General features: G+C 45.9%; 1 protein-coding gene across 2 annotated transcripts in view; it reads right to left on the bottom strand.

Annotated features, from left to right (window-relative positions):
- iqck (IQ motif containing K) overlaps positions 1–26,344 on the bottom strand; it is a 122,545-nt gene that overhangs the window by 94,776 nt on the left and 1,425 nt on the right. For both annotated transcript variants that reach the window (XM_072481888.1, XM_072481889.1), the window contains exon 2: positions 7,748–7,875. In XM_072481888.1, the coding sequence (XP_072337989.1) occupies positions 7,748–7,875 (128 nt within the window). The remainder of the gene's footprint in view (positions 1–7,747; positions 7,876–26,344) is intronic.

Below are 26,344 nucleotides of genomic sequence, written 5' to 3'. Positions count from 1 at the left end.
CAGCTCCTCCAGCGGATCTGCCCACCAGGCGCATGCCGTGGGAGACCAGTTGTAATTCATGTGTGTTGATGTGAATGGATTGTGTAACGGTGGGGGGGGGGGGTGGGGGGGGGGGGTTATCAGGCACAGTGGCCTGATAATTAGATTTACATTTATTCTAATTGGGTTCCCAACATCAGGAATCCTGTTATGTCACTAACGGGGCGACGGAACACTTTTTATGGACTTGCCACCACAATTTGGGCCTCTGTCAAGATTTTATGCTCCTGTCACCATTCACGCCCAATGTGAACAGGAGCGCAAAGTCTCGGCCATAAATTGAGGCATGGAAAAGCAAGGAAATAATGTTGAACCAGCGGTTGGTTTAGCGCAGTGGGCACAACAGCTGGCTTGTAATGCAGAACAATGCCAGCAGCACAGGTTCAATTCCCGCACCGGTCTCCCCGAACAGGCGCCGGAATGTGGCGACTAGGGGCTTTTCACAGTAACTTCATCGAAGCCTACTTGTGACAATAAGCGATCATTATTATGAACCATTATGAAACATTGATTTGGCCTAATTTGGAGAACTACATTCAATTCTGGGCACCACACTTTAGGAAGATGTGAAACTTTAGAGAGGATGTAGAAAAGATTTAAAAGAACAATTCCAGGAATGGGAACTTCAGTTCCAGGATAGATTGGAGAAACTGGGACTGATCTTTAGAAACGAGGAGGCCGAGAGGAGATTTAATGGAGGTGTTCAACGTCATGAGGGGTAATCGGGAGAAACTGTTCTCATTGGTGGAGTGGTTGGGAACCAAAGGACACAGATTTAAGTTGAGCATCAATTGACCCAAAGGTGAGATGAGAGAACTTTCTCTCCATGGGAAGGGGGTTAGGATCCAGAATGCAGTCTGGAAAGGTTGCACTGGGTAGAGCACAAGAGATTCGGCCCATCGAGCCTGCTCCACCAATCAATACAATCATGCTTGGGTTTCAACGCCGATTTCCCGCCCACTTCCCATATCCCCGAATTCCCCGAGACACTGAAAATCTGTCTATCCCAGCCCCACATGTCTTCAACGATGGAACACCCATAACCCTCTGGGGTGGAGAATTCCAAAGATTAACATCCCTTTGAGCAAAGAAATGTTTCCTCATCTCAGTCTTCGACTATTGGCCCTTTATCCTTAAACTGTGCCCCAAGGTCTTCAATAGGGAACTGGGTGAGCAGCTGACGATAAAAAAAGAAATATTGTCGGGTAATGGGCTGAATTTCCTCCTTCAGTGTTCTCACCATTCTGTGGTTCACACTTTGGTTGGTTTAAATCGCACCTTTGTAATTGATACCTCTGATTAACTCCATTGGCTCATTATAGGTGCTGGTTGGCTAAGTAGGGATGTTGTAAGTATTGGGAACTGTAGTATAATACGGTAAACGTACAAATATCAACATTTTCCCACGTGCGATGTCACAGAAGATCAAATTATTTCTTTTTTTGTAAATTTTTTTTTAGTCTCCTCCTTTTTCACATTTTCTCCCAAATTTACACCCACTAACAATAAACAATAATCGGTAACAAATATGTCAATCCCCATATCAATAACAACGATCCCATCCTCCCATAAAATCCCAAACATTAGCCCACATGTTCACACAAACGAATGACAAAAAGGAATTAGGGATCACCCATAGTCGCCATTAACACTCCCCCCAACCCTCCCACCCACACGCCAAAACTAATGTTCAATGTTATCCAGTTCTTGAAAGTGCATAATGAATAATGCCCATGAATTGTAGACTCCCTCCATCCTTCCCCTCAGTTCAAACCTCACCTTCTCAAGAGTCAAAAATTCCAACAGGTCCCCCCGCCACGCCAGGGCACAGGGTGGAGAGGTTACTCTCCAACCCATCAGGATCCGCCTTTGAGCAATCAACGAGGCAACATCTGCCTCTGCACCCGTTTCCAATCCTGGCTGGTTCGACACCCCGAATATGGCCTCCCGGGGACCTGGGTCCAGTTTCACGTGCACCACTTTAGAAATTACCCTAAAAATCTCCTTCCAGTTCTCCTCTAGCTTTGGACAGGACCAAAACATATGAACGTAATTAGCGCCCCCCCACCCCCGCAATGCTCACACACATCTTCTACGCCTTCAAAGAATCGGCTCATCCTCGCCCTTGTGAGGTGTGCTCTGTATACCACCACGAGGTGGAGGCATTTACTCTCCGGAGCACCTCACACCAGAACCCCTCCTCCATATCCTCTCCCAACTCTTCCTCGCACTTTGCTTTGATCCCATCCAGTGGTGCCTTCTCCTCTTCCAAAATAGCTCCGTACACCACTGACACTACCCCCTTCTCCAGTCCCCCTGTCGTCAGCACCTCCTCCAGCAATGTGGAGGCTAGCTTCACCGGGAAGCTCTATCTCCTTTCTGGAAAAATCTCAAACCTGCATGTATCTAAACATTTCCCCTTGCAACAGCCCATACTTCGCTTCCAGCTCCTTCAATCCTGCAAACCAACCCCAAGAAACAAATCTTTTAGTGTCTTAATCCCCTTTTCCCATTTCCGAAAATTTCCATCCCACCTCCCTGGCTCAAATCTGTGGTTCCCCCAAATCGGCATTTCCCTTGACCCTGCCCCCAACCCGAAGTGGTGGCGAAACTGCCTCCAAATTCTGAATGAAGCTATTATTACCGGACTCCCTGGGGCTATCGGGAGCGGCGCTGTTGCTAGTGCTTTCAATCCCGACCCCCTGCACAAACTCTCCTCCATTCTGACCCACTGGGAATCAACCCCTCTGACCCAGCTCCGCACCTTCTCCACATTCGCCGTCCATTAGTAAGACATCAGGTTAGGGAGACCCAAACCCCCTGCCTGCCTTCCCCTCTGTAGCAGCACCTTTCTAACTCTGGCCACCTTCCCTCCCCATATGAACGAAGTAATCCTTCCCTCAATCTCTCTGAAAAAAGCCTTTGGCAGGAAAATCGGCAGGCATTGAAAAATAAACCGAAATCGCAGCAACACGTTCATTTTAACCGCCTGTACCCGACCCGCCAGTGACAAGAGGGAGACTGTCCCACCTTGCCAGATCGGCTTTCACTCTCCCCACCAAACTAGAAATGTTGTACCTGCGGAGCCCCCCCCACTCCCGGGCAACCTGCACCCCCAGGTACCTAAAGTGCGTCCCTGCCCTACGGAATGGCAGCCCCCCACCCCTAACCCCACCCTTGGCCGAGAAACTCAAAATACTCACTCTTGTCTAGATTTAGTTTGTACCCCGAGAAAGACCCAAACACTCGCAGCAGCTCCAATATTCCCCCTATCGACACACTCGGTTCTGACACGTATAACAGCAAGTCATCAGCATATAAGGACACCCGATGCTCTATCTCCCGCCCCCCCCCGCACTATTCCTTTCCATACCCCCGAACTTCTCAATGCGATGGCCAACGGCTCAATCGCGAGTGCAAACAGCAGGGGGGGCATAGGACATCCCTGCCTAGTCCCACGGTGGAGAGAAAAGTAACTCGAGCTGATGTTGTTTGCGCGGACACTCGCCCTCAGCTCCTTACATAGTAGCTTTACCCAATTCACAAATCTTGGTCCAATCCCAAACCGCTCCAGAGCTGCCATCAAGTACCCCCATTCTACCCGGTCAAATGCCTTCTCAGCGTCCAATGCCACAACCACCTCTGTTTCCTTCCCCTCTGCCGGTGCCATAACGACATTCAATACCCCTCTAACGTTTGAAAAGAGCTGCCTCCTTCTCACGAACCCCGTCTGATCTTCACCTATCACCTTCGGGAGGCACTCCTCCAGCCTACCCGCCAGTACCTTCGCCAATACTTTTGTGTCCACATTCAGAGGTGATATGGGCCTATACGACCCACACTCCGTTGGATCCTTAACTTTTTTTAGCAACAGTGAAATCGATGCCTGCCCCAACGTTTGTGGCAACATCCCCCCCCTATCGCCTCTTCAAACATCCCCACCATCAGGGGTGCCAGCTTATCCTTGAATTTTTTATAATATTCCACCGGAAACCCATCCGGCCCTGCCACCTTCCCCGACTGCATCCTCCCATTTACATCCTTTATCTCCTGCTCCACCATTGCTCCTTCTAATGTAGCCCTGTCCCCCTCCCCTAACCTCGGATACTCCAAACCATCTAGAAATTCCTGCATATCACGGTCTCCCCCAGGTGGCTCTGACCTGTACAACCTCTCATAAAATTGCTCAAAAACCTTGTTAATCAGATCCGGAGCCACCACCAACTTCCCTGCCCTATCCCTCACCTGAACAATTTCCCTCACCGCTGCCTCCCTCCGGAGCGGACCTGCTAACATATGCCCCGCCTTATCTCCATGTTCGTAAACTGCACCCCTTGCTCATCTCAGTTGGCGCACCGCCTTCCTGGTAGATAGTTGGTCAAAGCTCGCCTACAGTTCCTTCCTCTTTTCCAGCTTCGCTGGGTCCCCATCTTCTGCATAACTCCTATCTACCTTCAACATCTTATCTATTACCCTCTGCCGCTCCAACCTCTCCTCTTTGTCCACCCTGGCCTTCATCGAAATCACCTCACCCCCGCCTTTAGAGCACCTCACCCGTACAGTTGATACCTACATATTCCTCAATTACCTATTCAATTTTGACACAGAACCCTTGGTCCCCCGAAAGCCCCACATCTAATTTCCACCCCGACCTCTGCGCTACCCCCTTCTCCAGTACCATATCCACCCAATGCGGAGCATGATCTGACACTGCAATTGCCGAGTATTCCGACCCCTTAACCCCAGCCAGCAAAGCCTTCCCCACCACGTAAAAGTTGATCCGCGAGTATACCTTATGGACTGCTGAGAAAAACGAGTACTCCCGTTCCCTCGGGTGCAGAAACCTCCAAGGCTCCACACCTCCCATTTCCACCATTAGCCCAGCCAACACCTTCGCCCCCCCCCCCCTGATGGGACCAGCGAGCGCGGCAGTGACCTGTCCAACCTTCGCTCCTGCACCAAGTTCCAGTCCTACCCCACTATCAGTTTGTGTGTGTCCAAGTCGGGGGTGGCCCCAAACACCTTTGCGAATCCCGCATCGTTTAAATTGGGACCGTATACGCTTACCAGCGCCACTAGCCTCCCCCCCCAGCGCCCCTGTCACAATCACATATCTACCCCCCTGATCTGCCACCACCTGCTCCATCTGGAAGCGTACTCTTTTGCTGACCATTACCGCTACCCCTCGAGCTCTTCCGTCAAATCCAGAGTGAAACACCTGACTAACCCAGCCCTTTTTAAGTCTCACCTGGTCCTTCACCCTCAAGTGAGAGTCCTGCAGCATTGCTACATCGACTTTCAAACTTTAAAGATGCGCAAGCACCCTTAACCTCTTGACCGAACATCCTAACCCCCTCACGTTCCACGTGACTATCCCATCTGGGGGTCTCTCACCCTCCCCACCCTTCTTGTCCACCATCATCATACCACCGGGCCCTGCCCCATGAGCCTGACCCACCCCTATCCATTATTAACATCGAACCCCTTCCCCCCTCCCAAACCCCCCCCCCCCCTACATTTCCTCTCGAAAAAACATCTCCAGCATCAATCCTTTCCCCTCCCCTTGCTCGCCTCGTAGGCCCATCGAAACCTGCTAAGCAAGCTCCAACGTCCGCAGCCCTCCTCTCACCTCACCTCCGTTCACTAGCCGACTTTAGTTAGCTGTTGCGGGTGGCTCCCCCCGCCAAGGTATACCGTCCCCTCTCACCCAGTCCCAGAGAAAGAAAAAACAAAAACAACAATCCAACCAATACAATTCACTAAAATAAGATATAACCGTCGCAACACAGAATGCCAAACAACCCAACCAATAACTTGAACTCTGTAACAATGTGAAGAAGTAAATTACAATACACGTCAGTAAAAAGAAAGTGATAACATTTATACATTTTCCAGCTCCCCAATCACAGTCCACAGTCTCTCTTCCAGCTCCGCTCCTCACGTCTGTCCCAAGCCTTCTGCCCTCACGAATGCCTCAGCCGCCTCGAAAAAAAAGTCTTTGGCATTATACGTTACCCTCAGCTACGCCAGGTATACCATACAAAATCGCACCCCCTTTTTGTACCGTGCTGCCTTCACTCGCCCGAACGCCGCTCGTCTTTTTGCCAACTCCTGCTAGATCCGAACTCCAGCACCTTCCCACTGCACCAGCTTAATACCTTCTCCTTCATGCAGTACTTATGGAAGCAGATAATTACTGCTCTTGGCGGCTCATTCACTTTGGGCTTCGGCCTTAATGACCGATGAGCTCGGTCCAGCTTCTACCGGGAGGGGTTCTCACCCTCCCCCATCAACTCCGCCAACTTCTTAGCGAAGTACTCTGTTGGCCTTGGGCCATCTGTCCCTTCGGGCAAGCCCACAATTCTCAGATTGTGCCGCCTTGAGCTTCAAGTCCTCGAGCTTTGCTCGGAGTACTCTGTTGACCTCCACCACCCTCCGCAGCTCGTCACCCATCGAGGTGAACTGGTCGCTGTGCTGCGACACGGCCTCCTCCACTTACTTCATCTTCTCGCCCTGCTCTCTCACCTCGGCCGATGTCTTTGCCACCGCTACCCTCACTGGGGTGATTGCCGCCTCCACCAATGACTTCAATGCCACCGCCATCTCCTTCCTCAAAGCCTCCATGTGCCTCGCAAACAGCTTTTCCAGCTCCACCGCCATCACCTCGGTCATCTTCTCCACCATAAGTAGTGCGGCCCCACCATGCGGTCCGGCATCCGCCATCTTGTCAGCACTTTTGCTGGTCCTCTCATTAAACGGCGAACCTGCATTTCCTCCCTTCCTCGACGCTGCTTTTCGCATCCTTTAACCACTTATTATTTTTCCTTTTTTTTTTTTCACCCTTCTTTCCTTCCTCAATCTTTGTTTTTATAGAAAAACAAAAAATTTCTTCCTTCAAAAAAAGAAAAAAAAACTTTGACCAAGTTTCTTTAAAACTTCTTTCTCTTCTTTTTTGTATTCCTCCAGAATTTCCCTGGGACCGGACTTCAGTCTCCTTACCACATTCTAGGCGGGAGCCACCCGCTGTGGGGCATCTCACCGACATCGCGCCCTGGCTTCGGGCCTGCCGCCTCGACCTCCATTTGGCTCCGCCTCCACTGCTCCGACCTCCGCACGCGCTGGGCCTGACGCCTCAGCACCAGCCGCCCGACACCCGCGTGGGGTTCCTCGCCGGTTTTCGAACCGGCCCCGCTTGATGCCCGGGACGGCCCCAAAGGTCGACAATAATCGGAGGGGAGAGTGAAGAATCGGGGAAACCCCCAAAAGCGCTGCAAAAAGTGGCCACCGGCGGGAGCTGCTCTCGATGCGGCGGACCCGCTCTCAAACGCCACCGGAAGTCCAAATCATTTATTCTAAATTCAATACAAATATATAACTCATACAAGTACTTTGGAGGCAAAATCCCCAGAGAATAACACGTATTTTGTCTTAACAGTTTCATTAATTTTAATCATAGCTTTGAACAAATTTGTGCAATTCCACCAACAGTGGAGAAAACCTACAGTAATTAAAATTACAAGAAGTTTGCAGTTAAATTTAATTTTGACAATGAAAGTTCAATTCCTGCTGCATAATGTTTATTACAATTTTATTTTACACTTTGGGTTGTGTCTTATAATTTCTGCAAGCACTTTTGATATCTAGATAAACTAAATTGCAATTTACTATTTGATTGCACTGAAAAATAAAGTAGATATTTCAGAATTACCTTGGCTACCATATGACCATAGAAAACTGGGGAATGTTTGCTGGGATCATACTGAGATATTTCAGTAGACACAGATGCTGTATCTGGTCTTGAATCATCGAAGAAGTGAGAACTGACCGCTTCAAATTCTGTAAGAGGACAAAAAAGGGGCATTTCTTTAACATCTTGTATTTCCTGGAAGCTTTGAACAAAGAACAAAGAAATGTACAGCACAGGAACAGGCCCTTCGGCCCTCCAAGCCCGTGCCGACCATACTGCCCGACTAAACTACAATCTTCTACACTTCCTGGGTCCGTATCCTTCTATTCCCATCCTATTCATATATTTGTCAAGATGCCCCTTAAATGTCCTTATCGTCCCTGCTTCCACTACCTCCTCCGGTAGTGAGTTCCAGGCACCCACTACCCTCTGCGTAAAAAACTTGCCTCGTACATCTACTCTAAACTTTGCCCCTCTCACCTTAAACCTATGCCCCCTAGTAATTGACCCCTCTACCCTGGGGAAAAGGCTCTGACTATCCACTCTGTCTATGCCCCTCATAATTTTGTATACCTCTATCAGGTCGCCCCTCAACCTCCTTCGTTCCAGTGAGAACAAACCGAGTTTATTCAATCGCTCCTCATAGCTTATGCCCTCCATACCAGGCAACATTCTGGTAAATCTCTTCTGCACCCTCTCTAAAGCCTCCACATCCTTCTGGTAGTGTGGCGACCAGAATTGAACACTATACTCCAAGTGTGGCCTAACTAAGGTTCTATACAGCTGCAACATGACTTGCCAATTCTTATACTCAATGCCCCGGCCAATGAAGGCAAGCATGCCGTATGCCTTCTTGACTACCTTCTCCACCTGTGTTGCCCCTTTCAATGACCTGTGGACCTGTACTCCTAGATCTCTTTGACTTTCAATACTCTTGAGGGTTCTACCATTCACTGTATATTCCCTACCTGCATTAGCCCTTCCAAAATGCATTACCTCACATTTGTCCAGATTAAACTCCATCTGCCATCTCTCCGCCCAAGTCTCCAGACAATCTAAATCCTGCTGTATCCTCAGACAGTCCTCATCGCTATCCGCAATTCCACCAACCTTTGTGTCGTCTGCAAACTTACTAATCAGACCAGTTACATTTTCCTCCAAATCATTTATATATACTACAAAGAGCAAAGGTCCCAGCACTGATCCCTGTGGAACACCACTGGTCACAGCCCTCCAATTAGAAAAGCATCCCTCCATTGCTACCCTCTGCCTTCTATGGCCTAGCCAGTTCTGTATCCACCTTGCCAGTTCACCCCTGATCCCGTGTGACTTCACCTTTTGTACTAGTCTACCATGAGGGACCTTGTCAAAGGCCTTACTGAAGTCCATATAGACAACATCTACTGCCCTACCTGCATCAATCATCTTAGTGACCTCCTCGAAAAACTCTATCAAGTTAGTGAGACACGACCTCCCCTTCACAAAACCGTGCTGCCTCTCACTAATACGTCCATTTGCTTCCAAATGGGAGTAGATCCTGTCTCGAAGAATTTTCTCCAGTAATTTCCCTACCACTGAAGTAAGGCTCACCGGCCTGTAGTTCCCGGGATTATCCTTGCTACCCTTCTTAAACAGAGGAACAACATTGGCTATTCTCCAGTCCTCCGGGACATCCCCTGAAGACAGCGAGGATCCAAAGATTTCTGTCAAGGCCTCAGCAATTTCCTCTCCAGCCTCCTTCAGTATTCTGGGGTAGATCCCATCCGGCCCTGGGGACTTATCTACCTTAATATTTTTTAAGACACCCAACACCTCGTCTTTTTGGATCTCAATGTGACCCAGGCTATCTACACACCCTTCTCCAGACTCAACATCTACCAATTCCTTCTCTTTGGTGAATACTGATGCAAAGTATTCATTTAGTACCTCGCCCATTTCCTCTGGCTCCACACATAGATTCCCTTGCCTATCCTTCAGTGGGCCAACCCTTTCCCTGGCTACCCTCTTGCTTTTTATGTACGTAAAGCTTATAAACTTTGAGCTTATAAACACAAATAATTCTGAAGCACATTCAAATTCAATAATGGAATATTATATGAATTAGGTGTTCCAATTTCAGTCCATTGTAACACATGGTTGTATTATGTTAATTGTGGTAATTATTATCATGTTGCGTTAAAGATTGAAAATCTGAAACAAAAATGAGAAAATAGAGAACAGCAATAAAGAGAAAGATTAATATTTTAGTGTAACATTTTGCTAGAATTTCCACCACCTAAAAAGGTCAGAAGCAGTAGATTCAAACTCCTCCAAGTCATTCAACATCCTGATTGGTCATAAACATCATTCTTTATCACTGCTGACTCAAAATCCCGGACCTCCCCATTGAGCAGCATTCTGGGAGCACCTTCACCACACAGCAGGAATGGTTTAAGAAGGCTCAGTACCACCTTCTCAACAGTAACTACGGATGGGCAATATATTCTGGTCTTGTGCCAGTGCTGACCATATCCCAAGAATGAATTCAAAAATATACACCCACATTGACCTTCAAATTAAAATCCTCTCTGATTCCTGACAGGAATCCCACTGGATTGGTGACTAGCAAGACTGAGTCCCACATTGTTAATACATGCAGACACTGTGCCTCTTCCTAGGTCACACTTATTGGCATGTTAGTGTTGGGGTTACTGGTATTTGTACCCTAAGTGGGTTACTTGCCATAAGTGGCATGAGAGTGCCCAATTCAGGGTATTGTTGCCCAGTGCCCATTACAGACTAGTGTTGACCAGTGCCCATTACAAAGTATTGTCGACCAGTGTCCATTACAGAGTACTATTGCCCAGTACCCATTACAGAGTACTGTTGCCCAGTGCCCATTACAGAGTAGTGTTGCCCCGTGCCCATTACAGATTAGTGTTGCCCGTGCCCATTACAGGGTAGTGTTGCCCAGTGCCCATTACAGAGTAGTGTTGACCAGTGCCCATTACAGAGTAGTGTTGACCAGTGCCCATTACAGACTAGTGTTGACCAGTGTCTATTACAGAGTAGTGTTGACCAGTGTCTATGACAGAGTAGTGTTGACCAGTGTGTATTACAGAGTAGTGTTGCCCAGTGTGTATTGCATAGTGTTGACCAGTGCCCATTACAGACTAGTGTTGACCAGTGTCTATTACAGAGTAGTGTTGACCAGTGCCCATTACAGAGTAGTGTTGACCAGTGCCCATTACAGAGTAGTGTTGACCAGTGTCTATTACAGAGTAGTGTTGACCAGTGCCCATTTCAGAGTAGTGTTGACCAGTGTCTATTACAGAGTAGTGTTGACCAGTGTCTATTACAGAGTAGTGTTGCCCAGTGCCTATTAGAGTAGTGTTGCCCAGTGCCCATTACAGAGTAGTGTTGACCAGTGCCTTTTACAGAGTAGTGTTGACCAGTGCCCATTACAGAGTAGTGTTGACCAGTGCCCATTACAGAGTAGTGTTGACCAGTGTCTATTACAGAGTAGTGTCGACCAGTGCCCATTACAGAGTAGTGTTCCCCAGTGTCTATTACAGAGTAGTGTTGACCAGTGTCTATTACAGAGTAGTGTTGACCAGTGTCTATTACAGAGTAGTGTTGCCCAGTATCTATTACAGAGTAGTGTTGACCAGTGCCTATTACAGAGTAGTGTTGACCAGTGCCCATTACAGAGTAGTGTTGACCAGTGTGTATTACAGAGTAGTGTTGACCAGTGTCTATTACAGAGTAGTGTTGACCAGTGTCTATTACAGAGTAGTGTTGACCAGTGCCTATTACAGAGTAGTGTTGACCAGTGTCTATTACAGAGTAGTGTTGCCCAGTGCCTATTACAGAGTAGTGTTGACCAGTGCCCATTACAGAGTAGTGTTGACCAGTGCCCATTACAGAGTAGTGTTGACCAGTGCCCATTACAGAGTAGTGTTGACCAGTGTCTATTACAGAGTAGTGTTGACCAGTGCCCATTACAGAGTAGTGTTGAACAGTGTCTATTACATAGTGTTGACCAGTGTCTATTACAGAGTAGTGTTGCCCAGTGCCCATTACAGAGTAGTGTTGACCAGTGTCTATTACAGAGTAGTGTTGACCAGTGTCTATTACAGAGTAGTGTTGACCAGTGTCTATTACAGAGTAGTGTTGCCCAGTGCCCATTACAGAGTAGTGTTGACCAGTGTCTATTACAGAGTAGTGTTGACCAGTGCCCATTACAGAGTAGTGTTGACCAGTGCCCATTACAGACTAGTGTTGACCAGTGTGTATTACAGAGTAGTGTTGCCCAGTGCCCATTACAGAGTAGTGTTGACCAGTGTCCATTACAGAGTAGTGTTGACCAGTGTCTATTACAGAGTAGTGTTGACCAGTGCCCATTACAGACTAGTGTTGACCAGTGTGTATTACAGAGTAGTGTTGACCAGTGTCTATTACAGAGTAGTGCTGACCAGTGTCTATTACAGAGTATAGTTGCCCAGTTCCCACTACAGAGTATTGTTGATCAGTGCCTATTACAGGTAGAGTTCCCAGTGCCCATTACAGAGTAGTGTTGACCAGTGTCTATTACAGAGTAGTGTTGACCAGTGCTTATTACAGAGTAGTGTTGACCAGTGTCTATTACAGAGTAGTGTTGACCAGTGCCTATTACAGAGTAGTGTTGACCAGTGCCTATTACAGAGTAGTGTTGACCAGTGTCTATTGCAGAGTAGTGTTGACCAGTGCCTATTACAGAGTAGTGTTGACCAGTGCCTATTACAGAGTAGTGTTGACCAGTGCCTATTACAGAGTAGTGTTGACCAGTGCCTATTACAGAGTAGTGTTGACCAGTGCCTATTACAGAGTAGTGTTGCCCAGTGCCCATTACAGAGTAGTGTTGACCAGTGTCTATTACAGAGTTGTGTTGCCCAGTGCCCATTACAGAGTAGTGTTGACCAGTGTCTATTACAGAGTAGTGTTGACCAGTGTCTATTACAGAGTAGTGTTGACCAGTGTCTATTACAGAGTAGTGTTGACCAGTGCCCATTACAGAGTAAAATTAGGAGTTCCTCGATCAGTTGGGCTGATATGTGTCGAGAATGGTTGACATCTTCCAAGGGTGGCTTGAGTCTGGGGAATGCTGTCATGGTGGTCAAGGGAAGCATTACAAGGACACTCTGAAGGCTTCGCTTATGAATTTTGATATTGACCTTGAGTCCTGGGAGAGCCCATCCAGGATCGCTGCACCTGGTGCAATCAAATAAAAAGTGGTGCAGCCTCCTTCAAAAGCAAGAGCATAATGCAGGCAGAGGAAATCCTGAGCCAGCAATCCATCCAAAACACAATCGTCAGCTGTTTCCTGTCCTATATACAGCAGAGCCTACTGGGCACAGATCAGTTTTTGCATTCACCTTCGTACATTCTGACATCCTAGCAAACACCACAGATGACGAACTTGGCTATTTTTGCCTCAAAGGATGAACAAAAGGAGTTCCTCCTATTTGCTTCATCATACTGGACCCAAAAATGCTGAAAGTGTTTCCAACATGCAGAATTTCTGAGATGTTAGCTTACTAGCAGTAAAATTATAGCACTCCCCAAAGGTTCACAAATTACAGTGTTTCAGGCTTTTCAAAAGAATACATCAGACATCCTTCCTACAATGCTCCACGTCAGCTGCTTTCAAATCGTGAAGTGTAATAACGCTGAACAGTGCACCTGACCGAGGACAACTTTTCAGCCGTCACAGCCACTACGGCTGAAGAATTGTTGGCTCAAGGGCCTATATTTTGACACTCGCGTTATCAAAAATAACAGGGCTTTATCATCTTTTGTATACCAATGGCTAACTCATGGATGGCAACTTCTTCACCTTCAGGGCTCTTTGGATCTTGATTATTTGTGCCTAGCTGTCTGTAGGAATACTGGACCAGACCCCAACTTTTGTTCGGATACTGGACAAAAACCCCAAACAATTTTTGTTTGTTAAACTGCGAGGAAAGGATATTTCACCCCAGAAGTGATGACTCTAACTAATAGGTATATTTTATAACACACTTTTCATTTCAACACAGAATTAACCACATTATCAAAGAAACAGCTTTACAATTAACAGTTAACCAGTTCTTAAATAAAAAAATAAACTTGAACTTACTATCTACACCTGCTATTATTAAGCAACCCATTACGCCATTTATAAATAAAGTTAACAAAAGAGGTTACCTGCTTAGATGTGTAGAGACTTTTCGAGAGAGTTCCTTTCAAGAGCAGATCAAGTGCACTTACATAGAAACATACATAGAAAATAGAAGCAGGAAGCCATTCGGCCCTTCAAGCCTGCTCGGACATTCATTATGATCATGGCTGATCATCAAGTTCAATACCCTGATCCCGCCTTCCGCACTATCCCTTGATCCCTTTAGCTCCTTTAGAGCTATATCTAATTTCTCCTTGAAATTACACAATGTTTTGGCCTCAACGACTTCCTGTGGATGCGGATTCCACAGATTCACCACTCTCTGGGTGAAGAGGTTTCTCCTCACCTATGTCCTAAAAGGGTTATCTCTTATCATCAAACGATGACTCCTAGTTCTGGACTCCCCCACCATCGGGAACATTCTTTCTGAATCTACCCTGTCTAATCCTGTCATAATTTTATAAATTTCTATGAGATCCCCTCTCACTCTTCTAAACTCCAATGAGTATAATCCTAACCGACTTAGTCTCTCCTCATATGACAGTCCCGCCATCCCAGGAATCAGCCGGGTAAACCTTCGCTGCACTTCCTCCATAGCAAGAACATCCTTCCTCAGATAAGGACACCAAAACTGCAGGTGTGGCCTCACCAATGCCCGATACAATTTCAGTAAAACATCTCTATTCCTATACTCAAAACCTCTCGCTCTGAAGGCCAACGTATCATTTGCCTTCTTTACTGCCTGCTGTACCTGCGCGCTTACTTTCAGCGACTGGTGCACAAGGACACCAAGGTTTCGCTGAGTATCCGCCTCTCTCAATTTACACCCATTCAGATAATAATCTGCCTGCCTATTTTTGCTACCAAACCGGATAACCTCACGTTTATCCACATTATACTGTATCTGCCATGCATGTGCCCACTCACTCAGCCTGTACAAATCCCGCTGAAGCATCTCTGCATCCTCCTCACAGCTCACCCTCCCACCCAACTTTGTATCATCTGCAAATTTGGAGATCATACATTTAGTTCCTCGTCCAAATCATTAATATTTAATGTGAACAGTTGGGGTCCTCGCACAGATCCCTGTGGTACCCCACTAGTCACTGCCTGCCAATCGAAAAAAGATCCACTTATTCCAACTTTTTGCTTCATCTGCTAACCAGCTTTCTGTCCATCTCAGGACACTACCCGCAATCCCATGCGCTTTAACTTTACATATTAATCTGCTATGTGAGACCTTGTTGAAAGTCTTCTGAAAGTCTAAATAAACCACATCCGCAGATTTGTTCTGGTCAACTCGACAAGTTACATCTTCAAAGACTTCTGGTAGATTTGTCAAGAATGATATCCGTTTCATAAATCCATGCTGACTTTGTCTGATTACGCCAAATGCTGAATTTTAAACTGTTCCCAATCCACAGGTCTATTGATTTTTTTTTGCTAATTTGTATTGCCTCTTCTTAGAATCTAATACTGTCGCTAATTTCCCTTACAAACCATGGTTTGGTCAAAGTTCCCTTTCTACTCTTGCGCCAAATAGGAATAAACAGCTTTTGGAATTCACCTATTTGATCCTTGAATGCCTGCCATTACCTGTCCACTGTCCTTCCTTTCAGTAATGTTTCCCAGTCTGTCATAGTCAACTCATGCCTCATACCATCATAGTTACCTTTATTGAGGTTCAGGACCCTGGTGTCAGAATCGACTACCTCACTATCCACCACGATAAAGAATTCTACCATATTATGGTCACTCATACCCAAGGGTTCTCTCACAACTAGATTGCCAACGAATCCTTTCTCATTGCACAACACCCAGTCTAAGATGGCCTGTTCACTTCTTGGGTTTGCTTGTCAGACTCAAATCCTGCAATAAAGTACAAAACTACAAACAGACCTGACTCCCTCCATTAATTAAATCATCTGTATCCCACTAAGTTCCATGACCTGCTTAGCTAGAACTAAATACAACCACTCATAAATTACATACACTACAGGGAATATCAGCAATCATAACAACTTCCCATTAGCCCTTTATCTATAGTCAAGTAAATGGTTAGGAACAATAATTACCTCACTCTTTTACGGCACCTTAATTACAGCTTTAGTAGACATACTGCATGTATTTTAAACCAGGGTTTTTAGTAACATTACTGCAACAAATATGAAATATAATATATAACAATTTCTACATTCATCACAGTCTGATAATCTGGATCTCCCAAAATACTTCAAAACAGTATCCAATCAAATGCTGCAGGATTATCTAAAAGTCATCCTCGCGCTGTGTAAAATACAGAAAGGGTGTTTGAATAAACACCAGAGAAAATATTCATCTCGGATTGTGATGTTACATATGCTGTAGCTTTCCTGGAAGCAATTCCAGTGCCCAAGGTTTTTAAACCTGTTATTCTCACCCATGACCTCTAGTTTGGATTAAAAACTGATCTGACAATTAGGACATTAAAATTATAAATTACTGCCCCTTGTAGGCATTTAACCAGAACTGTCACTGACAATTGCCAATCTGGGATGTTGCTGTATACTTGTCATTGTGCAAGACAGCCTGCTTTATTCAGAAAGGTTACGATTCATTATACTGTCGGTCATACTACTTTATATTCTAATTAAACCAGGACCAGAATTCCAATATGCACACAACATATGTCAATGCAATTATTCACGAAGGGGAGGCTCACAGTAACACGACTCTAATGAGGGGGTCAGTGGGGGAATGCCAATTAATCAGAGAAATTAATACCAAAATACCACATCTGAAATGGGAAACCTTATTTGTTTTATACAGCTTGGGGGGAGGGGATAGTAAAGTAACCAATCCCTCGATGCTATTAACCTCGTCAGATAATTTTCCTAAAGAATAAGGTTTTGGCAAGTAAATAAAAGTGGCCTCAATCAACCTTAGTGTCATCCAACATCTGGGTGGTGGGATAGCATTCTAAAACTATGTTCATGAAAAAAATGTTGGGTGGAATTGTCCATTCCAGAGACTAGGTGCAGTGGCACGTGGCGGAATCAGCACTGTGCCACGCGGCAGGACTTTGTGCCCTACCTTCCGCTTTTCAGCTCATTTATTAAATTCTGACAGACGCTGGAATAAAAGTCAAAAGCTTGCAGGACTTCTTCGTAAGAAGTTGAAGACTCACCAATCCCCTGCCATGCTTTCAGGTCCTCAGCGAGAGACCCTATTGTAATATAGTGTACTGATCTGGTCTTTCTGATCTTTTCTGTGTAATCACAAAGGTGTTCTGTACCTTGTGAACCTTTTTCTTCAGTTGTCCTAATTCTGGGCCTGCTGTGAGTTTTCTGCAATCTGAAATGGTTTGGAGATTGGTAGCGTGGATTGCATGCTTCTGCTAAGCCCTGGAATTGTTGCTGAGTCTGTGCTACTACTGCATGCTGCCTCTGGCCTGTGATCAGTGCTGCCTGCTCCCCGAATCTGTGCCTCCACTTGCATCGGTTACCCCATTGACACCTTGCGTCTTGGTGAGTCTTTGCTTTGTCCTTCCTTCGAGGATCTCTTTTCTTGCCAGCCCTGTAGTTTCTTGTTTAAGGTTCGCTGGATCTTTAATTCGCTATCACCATGTTTCGTTGTGTTTTGGTGTTTAAAATTGGGGTTTGGGGGATTGTCGATTCTCCTGAAGTATGCTGCTCAAATCTGTAGTTTATATTGCTCTTTATTTGCAGAAATGCTTTGGACGTCTACATAAGGTTGGAGCTTCCCCTCCTTCCAGATCCCTCTTACTTCTCCGTCATGTAATCTGACATCATTATTATATCAGCATCATGTAGGTTCTGATGTTAACCTTTTACTCGACAACTCCACCCTTTGGCCATTTTCAATTGGACACCCTGGAAAAATCACTGAGTAACTGTTTCCCACACAGCGTGATGAACATTTGACCCTGAAGTTGGAATTCAAAGGTCTGCAGGGAAAGTCAATGCCAAGTTTTTTTGTTACCATCGCAGAGTCAATGAAAATCAGCAATTCTATTACTTAAATAAGCCTTTCTTGCTCCATATGTAAGGCAGAGCTATGACATAAAGCCCCTTTTATATAACAGCTCCATTTGAAACACACCTGGGATTCATCTCTCAATGTGAAGAACTTCACATAAATATCATAAAAATGAAATCCTCCCACACCATCTCGGTATAGTATGTTTTTTATTGTTCAACCAGTCTTGACAACATTGCAGCAAGAAGAAAAATACCTGCCAGAGGGTAGATGCATAAAGTGCACATTAACAATGCCAATACGGTTGAACACAATTTCTGTAACATTCTTCCATTATTCTATCAGTTAACTTTTTATGCATTATTCTTGTCTGAAGTGAGTCCTCCCAGTTCTCTTTCCTAAACAAGGTGGACAGTTCTCCAAACTTCCCCTGCCTCAGATCCATCTTTAAAAAATCACCTTCCCAATCTGCCCTTCTGCTATTCCATTTCCAGACATGAAGCAATTATTTCACTCTTCTCACTCAATATTACCACAGTACAACTCAACCTTTGGATTTACTAATCAAAAATGCCAATCACTGAATCCCTCCCCACCATCAACATCCTGGGTTACCACAGACCAGAAACCTAACTGTAACTTAACTGTGGCTACAAGGTCAGAGACTGGGAATTCTGTGGTTTAGCAACTCACCTGCTGACTCCCCAAAGCCTGTCTGCCATCTAAAAGGCACAAATCAGGAGTGTGATGAAACACTCTACATTTGTCTGGATGAGCGCAGCTCCAATGCCACTTAAGGAGGAAATAGCGGGGCACCTGGAGGGAAATTGTCCCATTGGGCAGACGCAGCATGGGTTCACAAAGGGAAGGTCGTGTCTGACTAATTTTGTAGAATTTTTTGAGGACGTTACCAGTGCGGTAGATAACAGGGAGCCAATGGATGTGGTATATCTGGATTTCCAGAAAGCCTTTGACAAGGTGCCACACAAAAGGTTGCTGCATAAACTAAAGATTCATGGCATTGAGGGTAAAGTGGTAGCATGTGTAGAGGATTGGTTAACTAACAGAAAGCAGAGAGTGGGGATAAATGGGTGTTTCTCTGGTTGGCAACCTGTAACTAGTGGGGTCCCTCAAGGATCAGTGTTGGACCCGCAGTTGTTCACAATTTACATAGACGATTTGGATTTGGGGACCAAGTGCAATGTGTCAAAGTTTGCAGACGACACTAAGGTGAGTGGTAAAGCAAAAAGTGCAGAGGATACCGGAAGTCTGCAGAAGGATTTGGATAGGTTAGGTGAATGGGCTAGGGTCTGGCAGATGGAATTCAATGTTGCCAAGTGTGAGGCTATCCATTTTGGGAGGAATAACAGCAGAATGGATTATTATTTAAACGGTAAGATGTTAAAACATGCTGCTGTGCAGAGGGACCTGGGTGTGCTGGTGCACGAGTCGCAAAAAGTTGGTGTGCAGGTGCAACAGATGATTAAGAAGGCTAATTGAGTTTTGTCTTTCATTGCTAGAGGGATGGAGTTCAAGACTAGGAGGTTATGCTGCAATTGTATAGGGTGTTGGTGAGGCCGCATCTGGAGTATTGTGTTCAGTTTTGGTCTCCTTACCTGAGAAAGGACATATTGGCACTGGAGGGAGTGCAGAGGAGATTCACTAGGTTGATCCCAGAGTTGAGGGGATTAGATTATGACGAGAGGTTGAGTAGACTGGGACTGTACTCATTGGAGTTTAGAAGGATGCGGGGGGATCTTATTGAAACATATAAAATTATGAAGGGAATAGATAGGATAGATGCGGGGAGGTTGTTTCCACTGGTCGGGGAAAACAGAACTAGGGGTCATAGCCTCAAAATAAGGGGAAGTAGATTTAGGACGGAGTGTAGGGGGAACTTCTTCACCCAAAGGGTTGTGAATCTCTGGAATTCCTTGCCCAGTGAAGCAGTTGAGGCTCCTTCTTTAAACGTTTTTAAGAAAAAGATAGATGCCTTTCTAAAGAATAAAGGGATTCGGGGATATGGTGTACGGGCCGGAGAATGGAGCTGGGTCCACAAAGATCAGCCATGATCTCATTAAATGGCGGAGCAGACTCGAGGAGCCAGATGGCCGACTCCTGTTCCTAGTTCTTATGTTCTTAAGAAACTCACACTATCCAGGATAAAGTAGCCAGCTCGATCGGCACCCCATCCACCACCTTCATATTCTCTCCCTCCACCATTGGTGCACAGTACCATTTACAAGGTTTAGCACAGGGCTAAATCGCTGGCTTTGAAAGCAGACCAAGGCAGGCCAGCAGCACGGTTCAATTCCCGTACCAGCCTCCCCGAACAGGCGCTGGAATGTGGTGACTAGGGGCATTTCACAGTAACTTCATTTGAAGCCTACTTGTGACAATAAGCAATTTTCATTTCATTTCATTTTCAAGGACGGATCCCAAACAAGAGGAAGACAAAGCAAACGCTTTGAAGATACCCTGAGGGCTTATCTCAAAAAAATGCAACATTGACCTCAATGCCAGGGAGACCCATGCTCAGGGGAGACCTACTTGGAAGAATCTCCTGACTGAAGGCATACAATTCTTCGAGGACCCTTGGCGGTAAAAGGGGCGGAAAAGGAACCTGAGAAAGGAATAGCCACAGCTTAGCGTCCAAGGACCGATCCCACCTCCCGGAAACATGTGCCAAGTGTGCAGTCGAAGATGCAGTTCTAGGATCGGGTTCATCATCCACGAAAGAACCCATGGACTTTGGTGGACAATTGTACTCGTTCGTGAGTGATTGCCGACAAAGAACTCCTTCCCATTGTTCCTTCCAGAGAGAAAGAGAGAGAGAGAAAGAGAGAGAGAAAAAGAGAGAGAGAGAAAAAGAGAGAGAGAGAAAAAGAGAGAGAGAGAGAGAAAAAGAGAGAGAGAGAGAGAGAGAAAAAGAGAGAGAGAAAGAGAGAGAAACCGTTTCAGGAACAGCCTGCACATCCTTCTGTCTTTGTTAGAAAATCCTTTAGCCAAAACGTCTAGCTACAGACCTGGCTCCTCCAATTAGTTACACCATCTCTATCCCACTCAGTCCCGACAAGGTTCTCGCCCAGAGCAGGCGGGAACATGCCAATTCTTCATTTAACTTAATTTCAATATCATTAATAATAATAATAATTGTTATTACTGTCACAAGTAGGTTAACACCAACACTGCAATGAAGTTACTGTGAAAATCCCCTAGTTGCCACACTCCGGCGCCTGTTCGGGTACACAGAGGGAGAATTCAGAATGTCTAATTCACCTAACAAGCATGTCTTTTGGGACTTGTGGGAGGAAACCGGAGCACCCGAAGGAAACCCACGGGTAGAACGTGCAGACTCCGCACAGACAGCAACCCAAGCCGGGAATTGAACCTGGGGCCCTGGTGCTGTGAAGCGACAGTGCTATCCACTGTGTTACCATGCCACCCAGGAAGCCCACTTCACCAGCCTCCTGGTATGCACCACCCGTCAGCTGGGAGTGCCTGGTATGAATTGGTGCAGAACCTGATGAGCAGGGACCTGGCGTCTTGCATTCTGAGGGGGAGGGGCAAGAGGACGAGTACTCTCTCTACACTTGCCTTCAGGGTGCTGAGTGGGTCCTTCAGGGAATTTGTGGACTGGGGGCGGGGGGGGATCTAGGACTGGTCTGGAGGCGCTCAAGCCGGGGGTTCTTTCCCCGGGCTGTGTGGCAGCATTTCCGTCTGTTGCTTTGAAAGCCACTAAACTGTCTTTCAGCGTGTAACATTCTGCTTTCAAGTCTTTCCTCTGATATGTTGGAACCTTTTGATGTCTTTCCTGACATGCCAGTTCAAAGATCTGTCAGAAGAAGGTGAAAGTCTTCACTTCATAATGTCTTGGAAGCCTTTGAAGTGCTTTTTTACAATTCATTTTGTTCCCCTTTAACTTTTTCAAGTCTCTGGGCATGTTTTGGGGTCTAAAAGCTTTGGGTTGTACAGTTTAAATTCAATTTCACCGACAATTGTCTTTTACAAGCCTCTTGATTGATAGGTCCAGGCAATTTCAAAGGTGGGAAACCATTGTTTGTTTTTATAGCTCTGCAAGGGTCGATTAACTCTGAAGTGCTTCCTTTTTCGAGCAGGTGTTCTTTCTAATCCCCGCACCGTGTCTTTCTAGGAAGCTCTTCAGAACAAAGAAATAGCCTCTTCAAATAAACAGTGGTTAGAAACAGCACCTGCTCAAAAGAAGAAGCACTTCAGAGTTAATGGACCACTGCAGAGCTTTAAAAACAAACAACGGCAATCGCTCCTTTGAGGCGGCCTGAAAAGGGCGGGGGGGGGATTTGCCGAGCCCATAACATGATGTCGCTCATTTATGGGTGTGGGGGAGGGAGGGGGGGGGGGTGCCTGTCAGCGGTTTGGGGGAGGGGGGGGGGGGGTCAGTGGCTGCAAGATTATTCAGAAACCAAGGCGGGATCTGTCAGCGAGTTCAGGCCCCACCCCTCAAGTCCACCGAAAATCCAAACCTGTCAAAAAACGTTTCTAAGTGCCGTTGATCCACTACGCTTCCTGAAGTCGATGACAATCTGCCGTTGAGCAGTGCTCACAGCGGGAAACTTTTGATTTGATTTATTATTGTCACATGTATTAGTACACAGTGAAAAGTATTGTTTCGTGCATGCTGTACAAACAATGCGTACCGTACATAGGGAAGGAGAGACTGCAGAATATAATGTCACAGTTATAGCAAGATGTAGAGAAAAGATCAACTCAATACGAGGTAGGTCGATTCAAAAGTCTGATGGCAGTAGGGAAGAAGCCGTTCTTGAGTCGGTTGGTACGTGACCTCAAACTTTGGTATCTTTTTCCTGACGGAAGAAGGTGGGAGAGAGTATGTCCGGGATCCTTAATTATGCTGGCTGCCTTTCCGAGGCAGCGGGAATTATAGACAAAGTCAATGGATGGGAGGCTGGTTTGCGTGATGGACTGGGCTATATTCACGACCTTTTGTAGTTTCCTGCGGTCTTGGGCAGAGCAGGCTCCATACCAAGCTGTGATACAACCAGAAAGAATGCTTTCAATGGTGCATCTGTAGAAGTTGGTGAGGGTCGTAGCTGAAATGCCAAATTTCCTTAGTCTTCTGAGATAGTAGAGTCGTTGGTGGGCTTTCTTAACTATAGTGTCGGCATGGGGGGGGACCAGGACAGGCTGTTGGTGATCTGTACACCTAAAAACCTGAAGCTCTCGACCCTTTCTACTTCATTCCCATTGATGAAGACAGGGGCATGTTCCCCACTACGCTTCCTGAAGTCGATGACAATCTCCTTCGTTTTGTTGACATTGGGAGAGATTATTGTCGTCCCACCAGTTCACCAGATTCTCCATCTCATCCCTGTACTCTGTCTCATCATTGTTTGAAATCCGACCCACTACGGTGGTGTCATCAGCAAATTTGAAAATCGAGTTGGAGGGGAATTTGGCTACACAGTCACAGGTGTATAAGGAGTATAGTAGGGGGCTGAGGACACAGCCTTGTGTTGAGGATGCCCAAAAGAAACACGCCCATTTTCACACTGGCAGGAGCACTTTGAAACGACATGGGAGAATCGCAGCAATTTGTTTATACATATTTTGTTCTAATTTTCATAAATATTATTCCAGCCTCATTACAGAATTTAAATTAAAAGTCAGACACAATTTGAAATCTATCTAGAGGTGGATAAAAATTCTCATGATTGGCTTACTCTTGTTCCAATCAGCACTTTGAGCCTGTTCTGCCATTCAGTGATGTTCTGGCGGATCTCTGCCTCAACGCCACTCATTTATCTCATTGATGTTTGTGGAACATTTCCTAGAAACTGTTTATGGAGATGCTGGTGCAGTGATTAGTGATGCCAGGCTAATGTTCCCGGGACAGGGGTTCAGGACGTACCATGAAAGCTGCTGAAATTTAAATTCAATTTTATAAACCTAGAATTGTAAATCTGGTATCTGTGACGGTGATCGTGAAACTATTCTCGATTGTTGCAAAAACCCATCTGGTTCAGTAATGCCCCTTTAAAGAAGGAAAGCTGCCACCCTGGCCCACATTGACCAGTGAAGATTTGATGGGCCGAAGGGCCTTTTCAGTGCTGTATGACTCTATTTAGGATTTTCTTTTTCTTGCAGTATTACTGATTTATTTTTGGTTTATTTTAAGTTCCCTGAAGCCAAAGATATGTGGTAGGGATAGATACCAGGATTTGGCAGGCAGGGGTACATGGGGCAGTTGCAGCAGACATGGTAAAAGATAATTATGTGTTTGGACTCAGAATGGGAACAGCAGGCTGTAATTAGTTCTAGGTCTGGAGCTCATAAAAACAGAAAAGGCTGAATAAACTCAGCAGGTCTGGCAACATCTGTGGAGAGATACAGAGTTTTGTCGAAGCATGACTTAGATCCAAAACATTAACTCTGTTTCTCTCCACAGACGTGGCCAGACCTGCTGAGGTTTCTTTTCAGCATTTTTTGTTTTTATTTCGGATTTCCAGCATCCATAGGGTGGCACGGTGGCCCAGTGGTCAGTATTGCTGCCTCATGGCATCGAGGATCCGGGTTCGATCCCAATCCCGGGTCACTGTCCGTGTGGGGTTTGCACATTCTCCCAGTGTCTGCGTGGGTCTCACCCCCACAACCCAAAGATGTACAGGTTAGGTGGATTGACCAGGCTAAATTGCCCCTTAATTGGAAAAAAATAATTGAGTACTCGAAGTTCTTTTTTTTTTCCAGTATCCACAGTATTTTGCTTTTTTTCTAGTTAATTTTGGGCCAGTTCTGGATATTGGGTGTATAATCTAGGACCTAGGCATCGAATAGACTGAGCATTACAGACTGGAAGAGGTAAAGATTCATAAATTCATAGAATTTACAGTGCAGAAGGAGGCCATTCGGCCCATCAAGTCTGCACCGGCTCTTGGAAAGAGCACCCTTCCCAACCGCACACCTCCACCCTATCCCCATAACCCAGTTACCCCACCCAACACTAAGGCCAATTTTGGACACTAAGGGCAATTTAGCATGTCTAGTCCACCTAACCTGCACATCTTTGGACTGTGGGAGGAAACCGGAGCACCCGGAGGAAACCCACCCACACACGGGGAGAACGTGCAGACTCCGCACAGACAGTGACCCAAGCCGGGAATCGAACCTGGGACCCTGGAGCTCTGAAGCAATTGTACTAATCACTATGCTACCATGCTGCCCGTCCTGGTGCCTTATCAATCTTTAGTACCGACAGTCTATTTAACACTTCCCCCTTATAAACCCTAAAAGACACCACCTCCAACAATACAGCATTCCCTCTGTTCAGTGTCAACCTACAATGTTTGCATTTAAATCTTTATAGTGGGATTGGAACCTGCGACCTTGTGACGGAGAGATGAGTGCGACCCATTGACTCTTGGTTGACGAGACAGACATTGAGGTAAGGAACAAGGATGATAATTTCTAATTTAATCTAAAGAATATAGTGAGCTGCGTGGAGAACAAACATGGCAACTCAAAAAGGATTCGCCCCAAAAAGTTGGATAATTTGTTTGCTGAGCATTTTGCGACTATAAGTCGGAACACAAACATGGACCATCCAAACCAACCAGACCATGCTAATGTTCACCCACCAAGTAAGAAAATAGCTCCAAACACAATTGCCCACCCTGTATCAATAGTCCTTTGACCCTTTTCGTTCTATCTCTCTAACCAAATAACTCTTGAATATTGCTTCAACTACCAACTGTAGAATGTAATTCCACTGCCTCATAACCCTGTGTAAACAAGTTTCTCTTGCCCTCTGGTTGCTCTCTAGTCAATGTCAAACATAAAACACTGCTCCATTCAGACTTCCCATGTCCAACACCAACACCTGCCAGCCACAAAGCAAATCGACACACATGTGCACAAAAGTAAACTACAATAATAGCAATGAATATAAGTTTTAAAATTAATCACATTTCAATAATATTGATACAAGTTTCCGGCCTCAGGAAAATCCAACCCTCGCATGTTCATGGTTCATTAACTTCCCACTGCCCCATGGGGCTGGTTTAGCACACTGGGCTAAATAGCTGGCTTTGAAAGCAGACCAAGGCAGGCCAGCAGCACGGTTCAATTCCTGTACCAGCCTCCCCGAACAGGCGCTGGAATGTGGCGACTAGGGGCTTTTCACAGTAACTTCATTTGAAGCCTACTTGTGACAATAAGCGATTTTCATTCCATTCATGTTTGATTTCACACACCATTTGGGTGTTTAACATCAGGATCAAATCAAAGTGCAGTTTGTGAGCTGCGCTGTGGAGCATAAAGAGTGTGGGTGCGGAGGCAAGCAGGTCAGAAGGTTCCCCAAAACAGTCTCCCAGCTCTCAATAATGTTTAATGGCCCCCTAAAGGCCAGCCCATGCCCTCTCAGATCTCCCTTGTTATCCCAACGCCCCCATGTAACCACCATGCCACCT

Source organism: Scyliorhinus torazame, chromosome 17 (assembly GCF_047496885.1).
Source record: "Scyliorhinus torazame isolate Kashiwa2021f chromosome 17, sScyTor2.1, whole genome shotgun sequence".
Taxonomy (NCBI): Eukaryota; Metazoa; Chordata; class Chondrichthyes; order Carcharhiniformes; family Scyliorhinidae; genus Scyliorhinus; species Scyliorhinus torazame.
The sequence above is the reverse complement of the archived record's forward strand: the minus strand, read 5'-3'. Positions and strand labels throughout refer to the sequence as shown.